This window comes from Kogia breviceps, chromosome 11 (genome assembly GCF_026419965.1).
Source record: "Kogia breviceps isolate mKogBre1 chromosome 11, mKogBre1 haplotype 1, whole genome shotgun sequence".
Lineage (NCBI taxonomy): Eukaryota > Metazoa > Chordata > Mammalia > Artiodactyla > Physeteridae > Kogia > Kogia breviceps.
This window is the reverse complement of record NC_081320.1, coordinates 102,370,633-102,383,895: the sequence shown is the minus strand read 5'-3', so window position 1 is coordinate 102,383,895 and position 13,263 is coordinate 102,370,633. Positions and strand designations below refer to the sequence as shown.

At 51.7% G+C, this 13,263-nt stretch overlaps 1 protein-coding gene across 26 annotated transcripts in view; it reads right to left on the bottom strand.

The window, feature by feature from the left end:
- The window catches only part of MYT1L (myelin transcription factor 1 like), a 405,663-nt gene that overhangs the window by 134,074 nt on the left and 258,326 nt on the right, over positions 1-13,263 (bottom strand). For all 26 annotated transcript variants that reach the window (XM_067008255.1, XM_067008270.1, XM_067008258.1 and 23 more), the window contains 3 exons: positions 2,938-2,992; positions 2,758-2,791; positions 2,489-2,551 (listed from right to left, as the gene is read on the bottom strand). In XM_067008255.1, coding sequence (XP_066864356.1) covers positions 2,489-2,551; positions 2,758-2,791; positions 2,938-2,992 — 152 coding nt within the window. The remainder of the gene's footprint in view (positions 1-2,488; positions 2,552-2,757; positions 2,792-2,937; positions 2,993-13,263) is intronic.

The following is a 13,263-nucleotide window of genomic DNA, read 5'->3' as shown; positions in this document are numbered from 1 at the left end:
AACTGGCGTGATATGTGAGTAAAATGAAATTGTAGCCTGAACGGGAATATATTCATTGGAAAATGTATCTTTAAAAGACCGAAGGAAGGGGCAGTTTCATCAAGACCCAAATTGAGGCTGCTGCCCTCGTCCTATCTGAAGGGGCCTCGTGTGCTCCGAGTATCAGCAGGGACAGGGCAGAGGGCAAGGTGACACCTGTGCTGGCGTGGGCAGGTGGTGCAGGTATTTATGTGCATGAGCAGCTGTCACAGGGGAGAAACCGTCATTTAGGAAATCTTTTAAAAATAGAAAAAAACAAAGCCAGATAAAATTGAAGTCTCACACCTTTGAAATAGCACTAGTCAAAAGATGTTGAGGTATACGCGAATCTTATCTACTACAAGGAGCCCCTTTCAGTCTGAGCAATTCAAATGTCACCCCTAGTTAAAAACTGCTGATCGTTTACAGACATTGAAAAATAAAATTTAGAAAGCCTCACTTGATACCTCAGTGAGACTCCCTGGAGAGAAGTCTTATCTGTGACATAAGTTTTGAATGGTAATCAGTTTTACATAACAACGTCTGCAACTTTCTCATTTTAAAACCGAGGAAATTTGAAGTCAATACATGTTAAATAATTCACCCAAAGCCCCTTAAGGGGTAATGAGTGGCAAAGGGGAAACTGGGTCCAGTGTCTGTGTGCCGGCTTCCCACAGTACGCCTCCCCATTCGCTATTTCTATTAAAACAGTGGGAATTCCAATAATTGCAAACACTATGACTCATGGTAAAAAATAACATTTTAAATTTGAAAAATCGAAATTATTTTTGTGGTAAAATTTTCCGATTTGGCTGTTTCTGTGACTCCTCTCTGAAATCCCGCCTACTGCACCCCTGAAAAACGCAGGGTGTTCTGTGCTCTCAGCAGCATCAGGTCTCAGAGGAGGGTGGGGCCCAGCTGGCTTCGACTTGTTCCCGGCCTAAGGCTGAGCATCGTTTTCTGAGCCGTGGAGGAGCACCCCAGGGAGAGCTGCACACACACACTGCACCCCACAGGGCCCATCAGTCCACAGCTCTAGGGGATGCACCTTGGGTAGGAATACAAACGCTTGAAACAATTCTTTGGGAACTTCATGATTTTTCCAGCAAAAGTGTGGTTATGACACCCAATTAAAACTAGCTGACTCCTAATTAAAAATTTTTAGTCAAATTTAATCATTCCTTCTAGTAGCAAACTAATCAAGTTTAACTATTGTCTAGTGAAGAGATGATTAGGGGAAAAAATCCACTCATGGTTGGCTAACTTGTTTTCCATTGTAAACATACACAATCCAGTTTTTAAAAACTGGATTTTTTAGAAAAGAATTTACATATACACTCCTTCATAAGATAACACATGGTTTAGAAAACCACATATTTAAATTACGTGGTTCAATAATTTTTCACAATCAAATAATAATATAATAAATTAAATATAATAATTTAAGTCACAAAATTCTCTTAACCATGGCCTGTCGTTCCTTCGGTGTGAAACCATTTCATCATGGAAGCCCACTGAAAATTCCCTGCCTCCTTAAACGCTGGCGCGGGTATTTTGGAATCATTTGCCGTTTTCCCCTTGACGTCGCTAAAGGACAATCGTAATAATTGCCTGATTTCATCCGCGAGTTAGTGTTCAGCCGGGAAGGAAATAAAGCGGAAGGCAGCGAAGGCCGCTCTCCCTGGCGCGCTCGGGGCACCTGCTCCAGCTCCCGGGCTCTCGGTGCCTGGGCCCGGCCCCCGACGGCTGCTTGGGCTGAACGGCCACAGTCCTGGCACCCTTGTTTGCGGGAATCAGCCAAACGTGTGTCACGGCCTGTAAACACTTCTAACTCATCACACCCCGAACCTCCCACTGAAAGGTGAAGCTGCCTTAGTACCACCCGGAAAGGGATCTCGGGAGAAGTGACTCGCAGCCTCGGCGTGAAGGGTACGATTCCGCTGTGGCGCATTTCAGCAGCAATTACCGGCCTCTCCTGTGCTCCGGGGGCTGCCCCCTCGGTCACGGACGTGCCACCCCGGTGTTTACGGGCGTCCTGTCTAAGCCCCAAAGCCGCACGAGCGTGACCTGTCCGGACTTGGCCCTCCTGCTCTGAGTTTCCCCCGCAGCTGCCCGGTGCCAGGCCTGGGCCTCCGTTCCCAGGACCAGCCGAGCGCCCACGGGAGGCTCAGGAAGTTCACGCTTTACTTTGCCAGCGGATGTTTACCCTCCCGAGCGTCGGAAGGAGAGAACGGGGAGGAGAAATGTGGCTCCCAGTGACCTAGGGGAGGGTCCCGGGGAGCAAGTGGGGAGACGTGCAAGGCCGGCCCTCAGCCGTCCCCCCCGGTGTGGGGTAGACGCCGCCTAAGAGGAGGTCGCGACGTCTTGCAAGAGCCCCACGTCCGAGCAGGACGGGAAAGCTTCCCCAGGATGCTCCCCCTTCGCTGTGCCCACGAGTCACTCGGCCCGGCGTGAAGGAGCGAGGCCTTACCTTCTGTGTCTCGCGTACTTCCCGCTGACGTGGCCACTGCCGTCACAGCCAGGGGTGGGGCAGCTGCAAGAGGGAAGGAGGGGTCACTCGGGCGCCACCGGGGCCGCACGGGAGCGGGAGGACCGGAGGGGCTGGCGTGCAGCGCGGAAGCAGAAGCGGAAGCGGAAGCGGAAGCCCTGTCTCTGCCGCGGCGCGCGGCCCCGGACCCGCCGCTGGGGGTGCACCCCGCCCGCTCTCTGAACCGGCTACTGCCCGTCCCGCCCGCTCACCTGAACAGCTCCTGTACGGCCGGCTCCACAGGAACTGCGGAGAGAGGACAAGAGACACACTGACGATCGAGCCCAAGAGCCCCTCCTCCACAGACAGCTACCGCGAGGGTGGAGGCCGGGCCGGGTCCGCGGGACAGAGGGGCCCCCGGGGCGCCCAGGGAGCCGGAAGCAGGGACGTACCTCGAACCCCTTTGGACCGCGTGCGGTGCCGCTTCTCCTCGGCGTCCACCTCCATCTGGGGAGAGAGGAAGGCGGTCAGCGAGCTCTCCGCTGGCAGTTCAGGGACGGCGTCCCTCCGTAAAGGGGTGCTGCTGGCGAAGGGCCAGGCAATCTGAAGGTGTTGTTCAAAAATAACAAAGCAGACCTCGTCTTGCAGGGCCCCCGCAGTGGGCGACTTTGATCGGGACACGTCTGGGTCGGTCAGTCTGAGCTGTACTTTGTACCAGGAATATAATGGATAGGGCTGGAGTTTGCGGGAAGGAAAAAAATGCATGTATTAACGTCTAGATTCTCCTTGTAGCTGAAGTGTTTAACCTGATGGAGGAGTTGTGGCGGGGAGGAGGTGGGTGTCCCAGAAGGACACGTTTCAGCGTGCGGGCTACTCTCGCCACGGTCTCGTCCTGGGGGACAACTGCATCCACCTTGACCTAAATCGTCAGGACGCTTTCCAGGGTCACAGCAAGGCTCACACTTGGGGATGACGGAGCGTTTCCATCTATTACCTTGCAGGGTCCTCACACGATTCTGTAAGGGAGGTGTCGTTATTACACTTCCTTTACAGCTGTGACTTGCCCAAGATCACCATTTGCTGCAGGGTCCTGAAACCAGCCACTGTCTACACGTCCTCTTTAAGCCACGGGAACATACCGCCAGGCGGGTGAATGCGAGTAATTTCTACCCGGCAAAACCGCATCATGGGAGAATTCCACTCAACGCATCAGAGGGGCTGACAAGAGATGAGCAGTAAAGACGACAGCTCCTCTGACCAGATTCCAACCTGGACTGTGTCATTTTTCACCCTGCCCACTGTGGCCAGAGCTGCATTCTGGGCAGGAGATGGGGACATCGTAAGATGTCATGTATTGGGGGGGGGGGGGGGGAGGGACGGACTGGGAGTTTGGGGTTAGCAGATGCAAACTCGTACCTAGAGGATGGATAGACAGCAAGGTCCTGCTGCAGAGCACAGGGGACTGTGTTCAATAGCCTCGGGTAAACCATCATGGAAAACAATATGAAGAAGAATATACATATCTATAACCGAGGACAGCAGAAATTGACACAACATTGTAAATCAACTAACTATGGTCCAAAACCAACAAAAAGTCAAGTGTACCTAGTTCACTTCCTTCACAGTTTACGACAAGAAACGTCAGAATTTGGGAAAGAAGACTCTAGTTGGACCGTTGAGGCTCTGCTAGGTGACATTATAGAAAAGGCCTGGGCGGATCTGCTATTGAGATAAACCATCAGCAAGGCGAGATCCTGCACAGAATCTGATTGAATGTTCATACCAACTGACCAACCAATATGTATTTATTACTCTTGTGTGTGGAATAATAAAAAATACCTCTAATAAAAAATGTAAGTTCATTTAATGAGCTTAACATCTAATGGGCGATGTATCCGCACAGACATAAGATTTGGCAGATTTAATAAAATACAAAGAATTTCAGGAAAGGAGGAGCCCACGCGAGGTGAATCACTGAGGGGGGATTTCTCAGGGAAAGCTGAGACACTTCAGGATGATTGGTTTAGGTGTAGAAGGAAGAAGGGACTTACACATCCGTCCGTGTATATAGATACATGCAGAGGCTCGGCTGACATGCAGAGACTAGAAACGCGTACTTGGATGGACGCGCCAGTGAATGAGTTGGCGAGTCCGTTTGCTGGGGAGACGGTGGGTCAAGGAGACGGCGGGAACAAGGTGGAGGCTCGAGGTGGCGGGCTTGGCGGAGCAGGGCGCGCTTGGCCACAGGGGGAGTGGGAAGGGCCCCTTGGGGCCCTGGACGGACCTGGAGGGCCACTAGTGACCCAGCGGATAGACAGCTGTTGGTGGTTCTTGAGTTCGGGAGGGATCCCTCACCGGCATATTTATAAAGAGATGAATTCAGCAGCAGTTCGAGAGAGCGCAGAGGGGAGCAGGCTGGGGTGAGAGGAGATGACCTGCCCGGGGGGAAGGGCCTCCACCAGGTCGGCCTGCGTCCTGAGATGCAGCTGACCCTTTAGGGAGGACAGGCGCAGAGAGACGGAGAGGAGCTGGGAAACGTTCCAAGGAGGGTCGACGTGGCGCGCGGTGCCGGGCCTCCTTGGGTGGCTGCCCTTCCTCTGCCGCAGCAGCCCCGCTCAGGGTGTGGAAGCCCAGAAGGCAGACGCAGGGTGAGTCCGCAGTGCCCCGGGTGGCACGTCACAGCTCTGAGGCGGCTACCGCACCTGGAGATCCTCTCCAACGCTAACGGTTTAGCAAAGCGCGCAAACAGGGCCCACACGCCCCGGGGCGACGGGTGACAGAGGAAATGCTGGGTCCTGTTCTGTGCAGGTGGAGCATCTCCTGACACTGCACACGTGTCGTAGGACCAGGGATGCAGAGACGACGGGATGGAAGCCTGCTCTTTAAGGAACTCAAAACCGAGTGGAGACGTTGTGTCAGGGCCCTGAGAACACAACGGAACACAGACGAGATGAAGGTAACCCTTCGGGAGGTGGACAGAGGTTCCCAGGGGGAATCAAAATATGCGCCGTTTTCAAGGAACATTACAGGTTTCAGGTTAAAAAAGGGTTGGGGCAGATGTTCCAGGCAGGGGGAACAGGATGCGCAAAGGCCCTGGGGCACAGGCACGTGGGGAGTTCCGGGGGGCCTGGGGGTGCTCGGGGTTCACTCGGGGGCCTCCTTCGGCTGGCGCGGGCTCCTCGGAGCTTCAGGGGGACAAGGCCAGTCACGCTCGGGAAGCCCGTACCCTTGTCACGGATATTTGTGCAGCATCTGAAATAAGCTCCGGCCATCGCCCAGGAGAGGGCTTGTCACCGAAAGGGCATTGAGGCCATCGCTCTGTGGGTATAAAGTCAAAAACCTTGGCTTACTAGCTAATTGCTCATATGGTCGCCTAAGAATTGTTTCATTTTTTACATTTACGTTTTAATCTTTTTTTTAAACATATGGGACAACCTTATTTTCTTCTAGATGGACAGTTAATTCTGCCACTAATCCTTCAATTGATAAATACTAGCTCCACCCCCGCCGCAACTAAAATACACCCTCTTGCTGTGCTAATTGCCCACCCCAGCTGGGTCCCTTTGTGGACCGCTCTGTGCCCCTGCTCTGAGTATTCCAGGGCCAATCCCGTTGGAATTCCAGGCTCTGTAGTGGGTTTTGCTCTCTTGTAAATAAGCCTTTAAGGTTCGGATTAACATACGCACGCTACTGTATATAAAATAGATAACCCACAAAGACCTACTGTACAGCACAGGGAGCTCTTCTCAACATTTTGTAAGAACCCATAAGGGACAAGAATCTGAAAAGGCAAAGTAGCAAAACAGATTCAAACTTCCTTTTCACACTCACCTATCCGCGTCCCGGAGCTACCGGCGGGGGTCAGATTAGGCAGAGAGCGTACCATTCACAGTGGGAAGTCCGTGAGGAGCTGTTTTCATTTTCCAAGTCCACACCTGGGAGTGCGGGCAGCGCCCCCGACCCCTGCAGGCCCCCTGCCTGCGCCCCCACTCCTGCCTGTTTTCACCCACCCTTTCCCACCTGACGGCGTCTTCCTCGGAAGCATCAGGGAGGGGAGCTGTGTGTTGGAATTTGCTCTTCCAAGGGGTCTGAGACCTGAGTTGCAGGAGCTTCACTGGTGATGCCTGAACCGTTCGTAAGCGGCACTTTCGGACCTACGGGCTCTGGTCTTGCCTGGGCCTGGACAGAAGCAACCTGGTTACCTCTGCCTGGCTTTCTGATTCCCACTCTAGTGATTCACATTTAGAAAAATCATCCTTAAGGAACTCATACAGCATTAATTCTTTTATTTTTAAGCCCACTGTTTATTTTAAAAATAAAGAGAGGTTTTCTTAGGAGCTTAAAATGGTTTTATACTTAAAGTCTAGAATTTAAAAAATTTTACTTTTGAACCAACAGAAGCCATCAGAATGACTCACTGAAGAGAGGGCAGGGAATTATGTTGTAATATGTACACTTGAATCTGGAAGTAGGATTTACTTTACTGTTTGATTTCCCCCCGTCCTCCCCACCAGTAAAATGCACACTCCGGTCAGGGTGAGCCTGAGTGAACATAGCAAGAGTATTCACTATACCCCAAATCGCACGTTCGTAGATTCCTTCAAGCCTCTGGAGGCTGAACAGGCTCCAGGCCACAGCAATGCCCCTGGGAGGGGCTGGATGTGGGGTCCTGGGACCGCGAGGGCCCGTCCGTGTCCTAACCCATGTCTCCACGCGCCGGCACCGGCTCTCCCTCTGCAGGGACGGGGCAGGGGACCCGCGGGCCGGCCGCAGTCTCCGCGGTGGGGAGCTGAGACTCGACACAGAGCCTGAGCGCCTTCCTCTTCCCCAGCCACTCCCCAGTCACTGGGGAAGTAGGCGTCGCTGTGTCATCAGCCAGGCCCTACCTTGTACCTGCTACCACACAACCCGCGGTCACTCACTGTTCATTAGCATCACCGAGGAGGGAGGGCTGCAGGCAGGCGGCAGCCCGAGTTGTGTGACAGTGAGGAAGCCGGGGAAGGTATAATGAAGGGAAACTAGGAGCTCTGGCAAAGCCAAGTGTGCAGATCAAACAGCGTGCGGCTGCTTCCGGAGAGCTTTCATGCCCCGGGTCACCGTCTCCTAGGTAACCGAGGTCTCCTAGTTAAACAAGACCCGGCCCCACGCAGCTCCACGTGACGGAAGCCGCTTCCTCGTCTCAGTTCAGACGCAGGGAAGTTTTGGTTCGTAAAAAAATCCACCGGGAAAGATCAGCGAGAATCGGAGATTACGTATCGTAGTCATCCTTGCGTAGCGTTTAAAAAAGTACTGTAACAATGTAAAGTGTTTTCCAAAATATGACATTTTCTGCTCTGTAGTAAATTTAACGTCGTGCAGATATGTTGGGATTGAGGGATCCTATCCAATATTTATATTAAGACAAAGGATAGCGTTATTGTCCAAAGGTTACAAAATTAGAATTGTCGTCCACGGTTTATAATTTTTAAGTTTAGTTATCCCACCTCTTAGGATGGAAAAATTAGACAAATAAAACACAGGCAAAGCCTTGGGTTTTCCGCTCCTAGCTTTTCCTTTGCTTCCTCCTCTCCTTTTCCCGGTCACGGGGGAGGGTACCCAGTCAACCCCCCTCAAAGGAAGGAGACCGTGGCTCCCACGCTTCACCCCAGACGCGCGTGTTTGCAGAGGATGCTTGGTGCCGACAGAGGCAAGAGAGACTGAGACGAGAGACCAGGAATTCAACGGGCCGACATGAGAAGGAAGCCGCTGGCCGCCGCCCGCCTCCGGCCCCCGACCGCGGTGTCAGCGGCGCCTTGCCCACCTGACCCCCACGTGAGCCGCTGCCTCCGTGCTCGCGGACCAGAGGGAAAGCCGCATACGCTCCTCACTCCCGGACGATTCTGTGAGTAGCAGTTTTGGGGGAAATCTAGGATAACAGAGGAAGTGGCGTATTTGAAGTTCATTGGAATGAGGAGGTTTGGAGGCTAATTAGTTTATGAACTCATCAGTAAGCACTTAGTAAACGTCAAGCAATTCTCTGTGACCTGCAAAGAATTCCTGAAGTCATTGCAAAGCTTGGCATTAGAAGCGCGACCCTGACCTGCACTGGAGCAGGAGGCAACACGCCCTCCCCGAGGCTCTTAATCTGTAACACATCAGACCCACACCTAAAAATCTGGAGATTTCCTATCCAAATCTGAATTCCTGACTCCGTTTCTGGAAGAATCAGGGGATCTGGAAGTGTTACTCTCTTGGCCACAGTTGGCTGGCGTGGCTGCGTTCCACGTGGCAGCCCCATGTCCATCTCACACCTTGTGTGTGACCCCCGCCCCGCCCTGGGGAGCTTGACTGTGTCGCTCTTGATGTGGTTCCAGTTGTCTCGGAAGAGGGGCTCCGGCAATGCTGACAGCTGCGTCCACGCTGCCTGGGGCTGGGTCTCCCTGGCGGTCCCTGCTCTTGCCCAGGCCTCTCTGCCCTTGAGGATAACTGCGTTTGAGCACAGCAGAGCAGAACATCTAAGCTCCAGGGCCTCTCAAGAGTCAAGGAGAAGCCAGACCTAAAATACATGAACGTTGTGGGATTTTATGTAATTTTATAGGAATAGTATCCCGTCCTAGCTCCAGACCCCATATCTGTCATCAGGACTTCCGTGGGCAGTGGGGGCCTGAGGTGTGGGTCTCAGAGGGCTGGATGGATTCGCTGCAGGTTCAGAACATGGCAGCCTCTCCAAAAGCCACCTGAGTCTCTGGCCAGGAGCTTTGGCTCAGTGTTTGATGATGTCTTTAAATTCCTCTCCATCCCTCTCCTTGCAGTAGTTGTTCCTTAATTTCCCAGAAAGTTCCTGCAGATAAGTTTGCAGAGACTTTGTACTTGTCTTCAGAGGAATTACACTCTTGTCTTTTTTTTTTTTTTTTTTTTTTTTTTTTTTTTGCGTTACGCGGGCCTCTCACTGTTGTGGTCTCTCCCGTTGTGGAGCACAGGCTCCAGACGCGCAGGCTCAGCGGCCACGGCTCACGGGCCCAGACGCTCCGCGGCACGTGGGATCTTCCCGGACCGGGGCACGAACCCGTGTCCCCTGCATCGGCAGGCGGACTCTCAACCACTGCGCCATCAGGGAAGCCCTACACTCTTGTCTTAAGGTGCTTGTTTGGGCTTCCATCTTCCCCAGAGACACCTGCACCTCCTGCCCCTCCCAGGGTGCTGGAACTCAGCAGGGACCCTCCAGGAGGGTGGATGTGGGCTGGGCGCAAGTTCCTGTGCGGCTCCTGAACATCTCTGGGCCCTGCAGACAGTGGGGTAATCTCCTAACCGTCGGCTCTCCTGATGGAGGGGCTGGCGTCCGGGGACATGGGGGCATCTCAGACCCACCTGTGCACGGGTGGGTCTGGCCCCAGGGAGCGGTGCCACGCAGGCTGGGACAGGACGGGCCTGTCAGTCGCTGGTTCTTGAGCTCCTGGCATGGTGCCTGGCACAGGGCAGTTGCTCGGTGATAAATATTTGCTGAGTTGTACTAAATAAAAATACATAAGCTCCCTTAAAGATTGTGTGGATATTGGGCAAACTTTCTTGGCAACGTTGGGATGGAGGGAAGTTCTTTAAGGGGCTTGGATGTTCTACACAGTAAGGGAAAGGAGGGGAAAAAAGTGAATCGTCTCCCAGAACTCAGTATCCCTCCACAGGAAGGGGAGGCTTCCAAAAAGTATAGAATGAATATTCAAAAAAGACAGGCTGAAGATGGCTTCCGGGACGCCTCGCAGGGTCCTCATAGTGGCTCTGGCTTCTGCCTGGAAGCAGCATCACGGGGGTGGGGGGGGTCAAGATGACAAGTACAGGACTTTCAGAGGGTCAGTCGGTGACTCGGGCCAAGGTCAGGCAACTGGAACAGACAGCGGAGCCGGAGGTCACGGCCGAGTCCCACGCGCACGCTCTTGACCACCACCGTCTGCCCCCAACTTCAGGGTTGCGAGGCTGCTTCCTGGGGGTCCGGGGCTTCTCCCCGCCCACCCCCGCCCCGGCGAGGTTAACCTGTTCCTCTCACGGGCCCTCCTTCGGCTCAGGACCCCCACCCGGCCTGCCGACTCTGGTGGCGGCCCCATCTCTCCTTCGCCGTGAAGCTTCTCCAGCAGTGGCCTTTCTCCCAGCCACCGGAGGACGGCACTTCTGGAACCCGCTTCTGAGGTCGCTGGGGCCTGTCCCCTGGCTCCCCGAAGCCGATCCGTCCCATCCCTCAGCAGACGCTCGCGCTCCAGCCCCCTTTCCCCGGATCACTGGCTCCTGGTCCCCGGCTCCGTCCGGTCCCTCAGGCCCGCACACGCCCAGAGCGGAGGTGTCCACTGCCCTGCCGCCACAGCTCAGGCAAGCATCTCTAGGCCTGACCTCTCGTTTCAACCTCGAGTCCACGCTCTGGGTGCTTCCAGGCTGTGGCCATCTCCCAGCAAATTCCTCTGAAAACCAGCCTCATACATTTCTGTTCAGTGCAGGGCCTCTGCGAAGCACACGGTTTCTTCCTGTTTTGCTACAATTATTGCTCTGACTTCTGTCCTCCTCAGCCTCGTGTACATTTCTTCATTAGAGGTTTGTTTCTCTGCACCATAGTCAGAGGGCGTTCCTGCCTTGTTTTGGAAGGTCTTGGGAGGAGGGAGCCCGTGAAAGCCTAGAATCGGTCCACTATTTCTCAGTGGTTGTTTACGGATCAAAGGAAGGGGTCATTCTTTCAGTCTGAAACCTTAAGATCATATCTGGCCTTTTCCTCGTCTTCATTTCTCCATCAAGTCATTTATCACGTTCCACTCTTTGCCATTGTATTTTTTTTCCCCACTTCTTTCCATCTCCCTGGACACCACACCTGTTTAAGTCTTTACCTTTTAAGACTGACTCACTGCCGTCCTCTCCTAGAGGCCTGTCCCCTTGTCAACCTATTACATGCACAGCCGTGATGCTACCCTATTTCCATCAGGGAATTCTCTGGCTCAGGAACCCAGAAAAGTTCCCGTTACTTCTGTCTGAGCAACAATGCCTGCCTTCCTTTTCTTTACTTCTTCTACGTTACTGGGTTGAAAAAAATCAAAAGCAGTACACAGCGACGCATCAGCTCTGCGGTGGGGATACAGCAGCAGCTGTAGTCTCGTCATCCAACTTCCTCATCCCAAGATTACTAACCTTCTCTCTACTCTGAAAACATAGTGAATAAATAGAGCAGCTTTCTCTTCGTATGCTTATTGTTTATAAAAGCCGGCTCCATTATGCACAAACTTTTCTGTACGTTGCTATTTTTCACTTATTAAAAATCACAGCTATCTCACCAGGTCAATGCCTCTGGCTTACACGCGATATTTTTTAACTGAAATGTAGTTGATTTACAATGGTGTGTTAATTTCTGCTGTATAGCAAAGTGATTCAGTTATGCATATATATATTTACAGTCTTTTCTTTTTTTAATAGTCTTTTCCTTTATGGCTTATCATAGGATACTGAGTAGAGTTCCCTGTGCTCTGCAGCAGGACCTTGGTGTTCCTCCCTCCTATATACAATAACTTATTACATCCGCTCACCCCAGCCTCCCACTCCACCCCTCCCCCAACTCCCCACACTGCGCTTGGCAGCCACAAGTCTGTTCTCTCCGTCCGTGATTTTGCTTCTGTTTTACAGACAGGTTCATTTGTGTCGTATTTTCGATTCCACATGCAAGTGCTAGCATGTGACGTTTGTCTTTCTCTGTCTGGCTTACTTCACTTAGCATGATAATCTCGAGGTCCATCCACGTTGCTGCAAATGGCAGTATTTCATTCTTTTTTATGGCTGAGTACTATCCCATTGTATATATGTACCTCATCTTTATGCATTCCTCTGTCTATGGACACTTAGGTTGTCTCCATGTCTTGGCTATTGTGAATAGTGCTGCTATGAGCATAGGGGTGAATGTCTCTCTTTTATAGTTTTCTCCAGATATAAGCCCAGGAGTGGGATCGTGGGATCATGTGGTGACTCTATTTTTAGTTTTCTGAGGAACCTCCATACCCTTTTCCACAGTGGCTGCACCAACGTACGTTCCCACCAACAGTGTAGGAGGGCTCCCTTTTCTCCACACCCTGCCCAGCATCTGTTATCTGTAGACTATGTGACGATGGCCATTCTGACTGGTGTGAGGTGATACCTCCTTGTAGTTTTGATCTGCATCTCTCTACTAACTAGCAATGTTGAGCATCTTTTCATGTGCCTCTTGACTCCTTTGTAGAAATGTCTGTTTAGCTCTTCTGCCTATTTTTGGATTGGGTTCTTTGTGTTTTGGTTGTTGAGTTGTATGAGATGTTCTGTTTGTGTATTTTGGAAATTAAGCACTTGTCAGTTACATTGTTTGCAAATATTTTCTCCCATTCTGTAGGTTGTCTTTTCCTATATATATATATATATTTTATGGTTTCCTTTGCTGTGCAAAAGCTTGTAAGTTTGATTAGGCCCCATTTGTTTATTTTTGTTTTTATCTCTGTTGCCTTTTGGGAAACTGACCTCAGAAAACATCGGTACGATTTATGTCAGAGAATGTTTTGCCTATGCTCTCTTCTAGGGATTTTATGGTGTCATGTCTCATGTTTAAGTCTTTAAGCCATTCTGAGTTTATTTTTGTTACACTCATTTTTTGAATGGCTACATAATATTCTGCAGGCAAAAATTTATCCACCCATCTCTGTAAATTCCCCTACTAATGGATAGTTAGGTTGTTGTACTTCATTTATTTGTTTTATTCCACTATAAAAAGGTACAATAAATATCACACACATCTTTGTACACATTTCCGTAAT